Consider the following 11101-nt stretch of genomic DNA (forward strand, 5'->3'; position numbering starts at 1 on the left):
TCATGTATTGTGTGTGCTTTTACATTACTTTTTTAACATTATTCGCCAGCTTTGTTGGTCCCTAAAGTTTTTCTTCTTTAGAAAGTAGAATCCGGTTGCTGGATGCTCATTTTCTTTATTTAAGGTCAACCTCCTTTGTCTCAAGTCTTTCCACTTTCAACGTTGCATTCCAAAGACATACTTGTCTTATTTGTGCTTTTGTATTATTTTTTTAACATCATCTCCAAGATTTTTTAGTCCCTAAAGATTTTCTTTTTACAAAGTAGAATCTACTTGCTTTTAGACGAAGACTTCGACTTTCAAATTTACAAGCCCATACTCGATAAGAAAGCCTTAGGTTGATCATATCATTGTTGCACCATAAACCTCTCACTGCTCTGCAACAGTTGGAAGGCACCCAGAAAAGAAGATGGCTTTCTGCAATATAACTGTACTTGTTAGTCTGAATTTCTTCTGTTTGAACAATCTCCTGTCGCTCCTGTGCTTCATTTTGCTCCTTCATCCCTGCTACTCCTATGCCTCAAGTTCCAACACAACTATAGAGCAAGCTGATGCTCTCCTCAAATGGAAAGCTACTCTCCGTGACAAAAGCCAATCTGTTCTCCGTTCATGGACACTACTTGATTCCAATTCCTCACAGAGATCAGACCCATGCACCAGTTGGATTGGAATTGCTTGCAATCAAGGGGAAAGCATCACCGAATTAAACTTAACTAGCATGGGCTTGCAAGGTATGGTTGAAAACTTCCCATTTTCCTCCCTTTCTACTCTGACGCATCTTAATTTCTTTAATAATTCAATGTGTGGTATTGTTCCCACCAACATTGCAAACCTATCTGTTGTCAATTTCCTTGATCTGTCAGTGAATGAGTTCTCAGGATCAATTCCATCTGAAATCTGTCAACTTACTAATCTGAACATGTTGTTTCTTGATTCAAACAATTTCAATGGATCGGTACCTGACGATATGGGAAGATTGAACAACCTTGCTATTCTCACCATGTTCTCCAACAGCCTCTCTGGTTTCATACCTGAATCTCTTGGGAATTTGACCAATCTAAGGGAGCTTTCTCTATACACAAACAATCTCATTGGTTCAATCCCTAAATCTTTAGGTAATTTGAAAAATCTGCACACTCTGTTCCTGTATAAAAACCAACTTTCAGGTACCATTCCCCAGGAAATTGGAAACTTGACTCAGCTCAAATGGTTGAGCCTGGTGAATAATAGTCTCATTGGTTTCATCCCTACAGAAATTGGAAACTTGAAATCACTTACTCTTTTAGAGTTACCTAAGAACAATCTCAGTGGTTCAATCCCTGTCTCTTTATGTAGTCTGAGAAACCTCAAAGATTTAGCCCTCTCTGAGAATCAACTATCTGGTTGTATTCCTTCAGAAATAGGAAATTTAACGAATCTAGTTCACCTAGATTTGACAAAAAATTTTCTATCTGGGTTCATACCTTCCACTTTGGGAAACCTGAAGAATCTCATCAATCTGAATGTTCTGGAAAATCGACTTTCTGGATCAATCCCTGAAGAAATAGGAAATCTTACCAAGCTGACAAACTTGCAATTGGGAGATAATAATTTCTCAGGTAGTCTACCTCAAGGACTATGCATGGGTGGATCGCTTGTAAACTTCTCTGCATCTGACAACCATCTCACTGGTAATCTTCCAAAAGGTTTCAAAAACTGCACAAGCTTATTTAGACTTCGTCTCGAGAATAACCAATTTGTTGGGGACTTATCAGAATACTTTGGGATTTATGAGAAGCTCAATTACATTGGTTTGAGCAACAATCAATTGCATGGTGAACTTTCATCAACTTGGGGACAATGCCAAAACTTGCAAACTCTAAAGTTGGCTAAGAATAACATTACAGGTAAGATACCTTCGGAGCTTAGGATGCTAACTCAACTCGGGGTTCTTGACCTTTCTTCAAATTATTTGGTGGGAGAAATTCCAAAGGAATTTAGTGGGTTGACATCTTTGCTAAATCTCAATTTAAGTGACAACCAACTTTTTGGCAGTTTACCATCAAAAGTTGGAATGATGTATAGCTTAACAAATCTTGATTTGTCATCAAACAGTTTGAGTGGACAGATACCAAAAGAAATAGGAAACTGCTCCAACTTGCTATATTTGGATTTAAGCAACAACAATTTCAACGGAAGCATTCCCTCTCAGATTGGAGATCTGATTCACCTTCAACAGGTATTAGATCTTAGTCAAAACAACCTCAGTGGAGAGATACGGTCACAGTTCAAAGATTTAAGGTACTTGGAGAAGTTAAATATTTCCCACAATAAACTCTCAGGTACCATTTCCTCTGCATTCGATGGAATGTTTAGCTTGACATCAATTGATATATCTTACAATGAGTTTGAGGGTCCAATTCCGAACATCAGAGCCTTGCAAAATGCTACGACAGATGTTTTAAGAAACAACAAAGCATTGTGTGGGAATGCAACTGGTCTACAACCATGTGAATCATCCTTGTCAAAGAGTAAAAAGGGAAATTTAGACCCTAAAATTTTGGTTGTTGTCCTGGTTCCAATGTTAGGTTTGCTATTTCTTCTATTTGCTCTTCTTTGCATCTTCCATGTCCAACGAAGAAATCGAAATGTTGAGACAACGCAAACAGCAACACCATGCAAAATGGATTTATTTTCTATATGGAATTACGATGGAAGAATTGCATACCAAGAAATTGTTGAAGCAACAGAGGATTTCGATGCCAAATATTGCATTGGGACAGGAGGATTTGGAAGCGTGTACATAGCAAGGCTGTCGACGAATCAAGTAGTTGCTGTCAAAAAGCTTCATCAACCATTAGAGGATTCATGTGAGAAAGCCAACATACAGGCATTTAAAAATGAGATTAGTGCATTGACAAAAATCCAACACCGAAACATTGTGAAACTATATGGATTTTGTTCTTGTGCACAACACCCACTCTTGGTTTACAAGTATTTTGAGAGAGGAAGCTTATCTAAGATCCTCAACAATGACAAGCTTGCATCAGAATTAGATTGGATAAAGAGGGCTAATGTTATTAAAGGTGTGGCAAATGCTTTGTCATACATGCACCATGATTGTTTACCACCAATCATCCACCGGGATATATCAAGCAATAATATCTTGTTGGACCATGAATACAAAGCATGTGTATCTGACTTTGGCACTGCAAGACTATTAAAGCCCGATTCATCCAATTGGACTACTCAAGCGGGGACCTACGGATATGTTGCACCAGGTAATTACTTCACCATTTCCCTACCATGAAGAAATATAAATTAATTATTTAAGTATGAGATATCTATTTATATGTTGTTTGCATTTTATTTTTTCTTGTCTTTCAGAGTTTTCCTACACTATGAAGGTGACCCAAAAATGTGATGTTTATAGTTTTGGGGTATTAATGCTAGAAGTGGTTATGGGAAGACATCCAAGTGAGCTCATCTCAACACTATCATCACCATCATACTCAATACTACCATCAACAAAGCAAGACATATTATTGAGAGACGTGTTGGCTCAGCAACTCCCCCCTCCCAAAATAGACATGGAAAAAAAAATATTGTCTATTATGAAGTTGGCAATCTTATGTTTAGCCAATAATCCACAATCTCGACCTGACATGCACTATGTGTCTGAGAAAATAGAAGTCATCATCTCCTCTTGAAATTTTCAAAAGGGAAATAAGGATCTGTTGTAAGTTTCAAGAGTATGCATCGTTTTATAACTCTTTAGGTTTCTTCTAGGTTGCTTATGTACAAGTGTGTTAGCATTTTCCTATGTATGGATCTTGTGGGATTAACCCACCATCTAAGACTAGTATTTTGTAACATTTTCTTTCATTTTAATAAATGCTTAGAACAAATACAAGCTAAGATAAGATTAGAAGCAAAAGTTACAGAACCTATGAAGGTTATAAGACGCAATTATCTATCCTCTTCATTTGTAGTGACTACACTGAACAAAACACTCATCATTTCTTTACATACAATATATGTGAACTGGTAAACAAATTAATTGATAACAAAATGATATTTCAAATCAACAAGACTCTCAACATCCCTAAGGAAAGACCCAAAAGAAGGTGAGGAAATTGTGGGCATAGAAGACATATCTGCATCCATGAATTTCTACACAACTAAAGCACACAGAATCTCTTCTAAACCCTTTCTCCTCTCATTAGTCTTGGTCTCAGCAATTCCCCTATAATTTTTTTTTTGAAAAATAGATAATAGACAATTAAATTGCAATTTCACACCATATGGAAATCTTTATTTCTTGCTGGATAGAGCACTGATTAACACTATATTTGTTATAAATTTGAAAGTTTTAGTTTTCCTCTTTAAAGGTGACAGAGAGATGTTGGATCCATAAGCAAACATATCTTCCATAAAAATATACAAAATCAATTGGATGTGGTGGTCAAAGTCATGGTTTGGTGTTGAGAGAGACAAATGATAGACAAATGCTTGCCGTGGCTTTTAAAGTAACATGGATGCCCACAAATTTTGGAATTGCTTTTAATTTCCATGTGGTCTCAAGTTATATTTAAGTGGTTATCAAAAGCGTGTGGGGGTAGTCAGTAATTCTATAAAGATACAGGAAGACTTATTTTTCTCCTTCCATATGGTGTCAACAAGTATTTAAAAGCATATGTAAAAGAAAAGCAATGCAAAAGCATATGTAAAAGAAATTTTCCACTACTAAAAAGCATTGGTGTAAAAAGACACGAATCCACTACTGCATTTCCTCTCTTTTTCTACCCAAAAAAGAGAAAAAGAAAAAGGCAAAGAAAAACGAATCCATTCCAAGGCTTTTAGATAGATTGAGATGTTTTCTAAACTTAAAAAAATATGGAAATTTCACGGATATCCTTGCATTTTGGCCTATTCTAAAAAGCATTCCAAAAACCCCTTTGAATTAATTAGTACTAGGTCTATTTCATCATGTGTATTATGATTGATTTTTCTCTAATATTCTATAATAGGGAAGGAGCTCCTTTAATCATGAAATTAAATATTTTTTATATATTTATATTTCAGTGAGAAAATTTGCACTTGCTGTTCAATAATTGATGGAAAGCAATAAACTAAAAACATTTTTTTCTTCAACCAAAGACGAACATTGATAATTAATTAAGGAAAAATTTCATTTGGACCCCCTAAGTTTTGATTCAAGTCATTTTTAACCCAAAATATGACAACTTGCATTTGTCTCCCTTGAAGTATCCAAAAAAATGAAGGACAAACTATAATTTTTAGGACTAAAATACTCTTATATCCATTCAACCATTAGAGGGTTTTATCGACAGAAAGGAAGGAGTTGGGTTGAGGGTCATCGAGAGGAAGAGGAAGCTCCTCTTCTACTTTTTTCCTCTCTCCTTGGGCAGGGTGTAAGAGGAGAAGATGAGTTTTTGTTTTTGGTTATTTATTTGTTTAATTAATTAGAAATAATTTTTTCCTAATTGTTAAGAGATGTAATTAATTTATATAAGTGTAAATAAGTAATATAAAACCGTAGGGCCATTTTGGGATCATTAAATAAATAAAAAGGCCACATCATCACTTACATAACGGAGTTTAAATGGTAAGAGCCAACAGTACTTAGAAGAAAAATTTAAGGTTGCATTAGTAATTTAAAAAAGTCTAACGAAAAAAAATAGTAATTAAACCATAGTATAAGGGACACTAGTAATTATCCATATACTTTTGCAATCTTTGTTTTTGAATTGTCTGAACATAGTTTACGAATACTCCATTGGCCTTTTGAACATATCCATATGGAAATCTTTATTTCTTGCTGGATAGAGCACTGATTAACACCATTCTTGTTTTAAATTTGAAAGTTTTAGTTTTCCTCTTTAAAGGTGACAAAGAGATGTAGGATCCATAAGCAAACATATCTTCCATGAAAGTTTACAAAATCAATTGGATGTGGTGGTCAAAGTCATGGTTTGGTGTCGAGAGAGACAAATGATATAGACAAATGCTTGCCGTGGCTTTTAAAGTAACATGGATGCCTACAAATTTTGGAATTGCTTTTAATTTCCATGTGGTCTCAAGTTATATTTAAGTGGTTATCAAAAGTGTGTGGGGGTAGTCAGTTATTCCATAAAGATACAGGAAGACTTCTTTTTCTCCTTCCATATAGTGTCAACAAGTATTTACGTTTCATGGGGTATAATGTTAGAAAAGCAATGCAAAAGCATATGTAAAAGAGATTTTCCACTACTAAAAAGCATTGGTGTAAAAAGACACGAATCCACTACTGCATTTCCTCTCTTTTTCGGAAGGAAAAGAAAAACGAATCCATTCCAAGGCTTTTAGATAGATTGAGATGTTTTCTAAACTCTGAAAATATGGAAATTTCACGGACATCTTTGCATTTTGTCCTATTCTAAAAAGCATTCCAAAAACTTTGGATCCAAAAACCCCTTTACATTGTGAATTAATTAGTACTAGGTCTATTTCATCATGTGTATTATGATTGATTTTTCTCCAATATTCTATAATACGGAAGGAGCTCCTTCAATCATGAAATTAAATATTTTTTTATATTTATATTCCAGTGAGAAATTTGCACTTGCTGTTCAATAATTGATGGAAAGCAATAAACTGAAAACAAATTTTTCTTTTCAACCAAAGACGGACATTGATAATTAATTAAGGAAAAATTTCATTTGGACCCCCTAAGTTTTGATTCAAGTCATTTTTAACCCAAAATATGACAACTTGCATTTGTCTCCCTTGTAGTATCCAAAAAAAATGAAGGACAAACTATAATTTTTAGGACTAAAATACTCTTATATCCATTCAACCATTAGATGGCGTCATATAGAAGAGCTTCGATCGAATAGTTCTAATAGAAAAGATGGGTTAAATACTTATTATTTAGGAAAAATTTTAAGAACACCCTAAAATGTATAGTAAAATTCACATATGTTCCAAAAAAAATTTTCACATTGGCACGGACACCCCAAAATGTATTTTAAAATGGTACAATGATCTATTCCGTTAAGCTATGATTAGATAATTCGTAATTCCTAACTACCTTTAATGTATTCTGACTTTACAGTACTACCCCCATTATGTGTGGTTCACCCGTCAGGGGTTTATTTTGACTTCAATAAAGGTAAACCTTCATCCATTAGGGTTATTTTTTTTATTTTTTCATTTCAATAAAGGTGAAGCTCACCACCCTGTGTGGTTTACGCGTTAGGGATTTTTTTTTTAATATTTTTTATTTCAATAAAGTTAAACCCAAGTGTGTGATCAGGTTCTCTTATAAATATATCTCATTTTTTCTGAATTCCAAAGATCATATATACGAATGATTCCATCAAGTGTGTGAGAATAGTTCTAGCGTGAGGACCTGATCTCCATTCTCAAGGGCTTCAATTACTTATTAGCTAGCTTTGAACCTTGCCTTTTTGATCTTCCTCCCCCAAATCAGTAATGGATACTTTGAATCATCATCGACTTTGTGTTATGACTTTGATGGTTTGGTTGATCTGTCTTGCTGATCTATCTTTACCAGCTTTATCTGTTCGACCAGACAGTGGGTTTCAAAGTTATCTTACTAGTCCCACCACCAAGACAGTGCAGTATAGTGGAGCTCTGGCAATAGACTTACCAGGTCGCCGGAAGCTTTTTGGAGGACCTGATGATGGAGAGATTTTTGGCAGTCCTCCAGAGAAATCAGGTTATCACGGGCCGATCGCTAAGAAAGGTCGGCCCTAAACTTGATCCTAATGCTATCCTTGAGCTTTGAGTTTTTATTTCTTTTTTGGACACGATTTTCCTCCGAGCTGACTTAAGCACAACTCAACTGCATCATTAAGATAGCATTTTATATATAATTTAGATTCCAATTCAAACTCTCGTTTTAAGTTTCGAGTTTATCAATAGATATGTATCTGCAGGATCTCTTTATTAAGGCTCTTTTTGGTATCAATTCTCATTCTCTATTATGCCTATTTAAAATAAATAAGTACAAGAATTCATTATTGGTCAAGAATGAAAAATAATTTGGTGAATTTTATTGAAAATAAATTATGAAATGAAAAATAAATTTGGTGTCAAGAAAAAAAATTGTTAAAAAATGATAGTAAACAAGTGAGAAAAGAAGGAAAAAGTATGGTTGTTATAAATAAATATGTATTGACTATTGTACCCTCATCTTACTTACAAAACTTTAAGTAAACTTACACAAATGAAGATAATGAAATTCTCATCATAATCCATAATGGACAAAAAGTTCATTATGAATTTTGGAGGTTTTTCTATTATTTTAAATAAAAATAAAATTAAGAATAGATGCCAAACAATTTAAAATAATGAAATTTTTTCATAATTGACAATGATAATTGATACCAAAAAGAGCCTAAGATACCTTCTTCTACTTTCTTTCTTCCTTTTTGTGTATGTGTGGGACCACTATGTTGTATTTGAAGAAAATGAAATAAAATAAAATAGAAGTGAGCTTTTATTAATCGATCTGATTTTCCCAAAGTCCATTTGATACATATTTAATTGACGTAATTATAGCCATGCCTGGATATGCATGTATTCATGGAGCTTATTTGATATTAGGGTTTTGTCCAGTAGCAGTTGATTTCTGCATTTGAAAAGATGAATGATAATTTGGTGGTTCAAATAATTCGTTTGAACTAGATAATGTGAACAGATTCAAAAGCTTTTCTTATTCATGACTATTCTAAAGCTATGTACTGAGTACACTTGCTTCAACCCGGCAAGCATAACATTAATTACATATTTAAATTTATTTCAATAAACTATGAGCATGAAGTTAGGTAGGATTTATGACCAGAAGTTGCATGCGAGAGAGGGAATTAAGATCCATGACAATTTGATCCACAAACACCTGAAGCACTCCCAGATCCAAGCTTCCTACAAACCAAAAATTCTGTTCATATATGGATCCATCATACACGCCGGTTTTACAAAATTTGGATTAGGTTTGGTGGTAGACTAGTGAGATGATCTTCCTTGTTGGCTGTAGATGAATCCAGACAAGATGCAAGACAAATTGAAAAAACACTCGAAGTGATAAAATAAAAACGATTCAGAGTCGCCATCACCAGGCAAGGATGAGAAGTAAACTTTCACAGACCTTACATGGTGAGAAAGAAGATAACAAGGAATGCTATTTACAAGCATTGTTTGTCATGTAACTCACGTTCATGCAAATTCTGGAAACCAATTTTTTTTCCTTTTTATTTGTCATCTTGACTTCTAATCACACCATCTAAAAAATGTGAAAGCAAATTGAACGCACTCATCGATCCATATATAGGATTGATAGCAAATGTCTTTCTCGCTTGGTTTGACGAAGTGTTAGTTTGTTGTTGATAGAAAAGTCACAAACAAATGCTTGCCCTAGCCTGCAGAAGGTGTGATACACGTCTGCAAGTTTTAAAATTTTGCATTTCATTTCACACTCTCAAGTTGTGTTTAAGTGGTTATGGGAAGACATCCAAGTGAGCTCATCTCAACACTATCATCACCATCATACTCAATACTATCATCAACAAAGCAAGACATATTATTGAGAGACGTGTTGGATCAGCAACTCCCCCCCTCCCAAAATAGACATCGAAAAAGAAATCTTGTCTATTATGAAGTTGGCAATCTTATGTTTAGCCAATAATCCACAATCTCGACCTGACATGCACTATGTGTCTGAGAAAATAGAAGTCATCATCTTCTCTTGAAAATTTCAAAAGGAAAATAAGGATCTGTTGTAAGTTTCAAGAGTATGTCTCTGTTTTATAACTCTTTAGGTTTCTTCTAGGTTGCTTATGTACAAGTGTGTTAGCATTTTCCTATGTAGGGATCTTGTGGGATTAACCCACCATCTAAGACTGGTATTTTGTATCATTCTCTTCCATTTTAATAAATGCTTAGAACAAAATAGGCTAAGATAAGATTAGAAGCAAAAGTTGCAGTAACCTATGAAGGTAAGACGCAATTATCTATCCTCTTCATTTGAAGTGACTACATTGAACAAAACACTCATCATTTTTTTACATACAATATATGTGAACTGGTAAACAAATTAATTGATAACAAAATGATATTTCAAATCAACAAGACTCTCAACATCCCTAAGGAAAGACCCAAAAGAAGGTGAGGAAATTGTGGGCATAAAAGACATATCTACATCCATGAATTTCTACACAACTAAAGCACATAGAATCTCTTCTAAACCCTTTCTCCTCTCATTAGTCTTGGTCTCAGCTATTCCCCTATAATTTTTTTTGAAAAATAGATAATAGACAATTAAATTGCAATTTCACACCATGATATAATCTATTCACCTGTACAAAACAAGTCTAGTTCCAGAAGCAGAATGTTCTTCTTTCTGTTTCTCAGCCTCACGGTCAGTTTTAAGTTGTTTGAGCTATTGGTCGATAGCTGCTGGGACAGATGAGGGTGGCTTTTCAAGATTTGAGACAAGAACTGCCCAACTGGAGACTTCAATTCAAGAGGAGCAATTGGAGTTGCTCCTCCTCCCGATTGGTGAGATGAAGATGAAAACATTACAACCACCATGTTTTTCCTACAACAAAAATTGTTTCTGGTGGCCTTGATTGGGGAGAGCAATAGAGGGAGAACTTGATGCCAGAATATATAGACATGTAGCGGCATTTTTATAAAAATGACAGTATATGGGTATGCCGCTACATGTCTATATATCCTGGCATCAAGTTCTCCCTCTATTGCTCTCTCCAATCAAGGCCACCAAAATATGTACCTATATATGGCCAACCCAGAGCTGTTTTAGTGGTTGAAACCAACATCTGTTAGTGAGAAGGTCGTGGGTTCGACTCTCGCTGAGGCATATTAATATCCCTATCCCCCGACTTAAAAAAGCCCCTTTGTACCAAAAAAAAGAAGAAGAAATAATGAAAAGTACCAAACCTTGTATCATGAGTGACGCTAAACCTTGTATGATGAGTGACCCTAAAAGTATAAAGAGTCAAACTTAAGACCTCACATTTCAATAGGTAAACATCCCTTGCCAAAGACCTGACACTTAGTAACGTAATTTCTTTTT

At 34.7% G+C, this 11101-nt stretch overlaps 1 protein-coding gene across 1 annotated transcript; it reads left to right on the plus strand.

The window, feature by feature from the left end:
* Nucleotides 1-347: 347 nt before the first annotated feature.
* Nucleotides 348-3987, plus strand: LOC149000709 (uncharacterized). Its single transcript, XM_089140510.1, has 2 exons — nucleotides 348-3260; nucleotides 3367-3987. Exons 1-2 carry the CDS (start codon nucleotides 410-412, stop codon nucleotides 3687-3689), a joined length of 3174 nt encoding a protein of 1057 aa, XP_088996636.1. The 5' UTR covers nucleotides 348-409; the 3' UTR covers nucleotides 3690-3987.
* Nucleotides 3988-11101: the final 7114 nt, after the last annotated feature.

This window comes from Hakea prostrata, chromosome 11, assembly GCF_041222555.1.
Source record: "Hakea prostrata isolate BN-2017 chromosome 11, UWA_Hpros_2, whole genome shotgun sequence".
Taxonomy (NCBI): Eukaryota; Viridiplantae; Streptophyta; class Magnoliopsida; order Proteales; family Proteaceae; genus Hakea; species Hakea prostrata.

What these genes read in the sequence shown, in the direction of transcription:
- LOC149000709 (XM_089140510.1), top strand. Translation starts at nt 410, where the DNA reads ATGGCTTTCTGCAATATAACTGTACTTGTTAGTCTGAATTTCTTCTGT. An exon ending in CTACGGATATGTTGCACCAG is followed by an intron (nt 3,261 to 3,366) that starts GTAATTACTTCA and finishes CTTGTCTTTCAG; the next exon opens with AGTTTTCCTACACTATGAAG.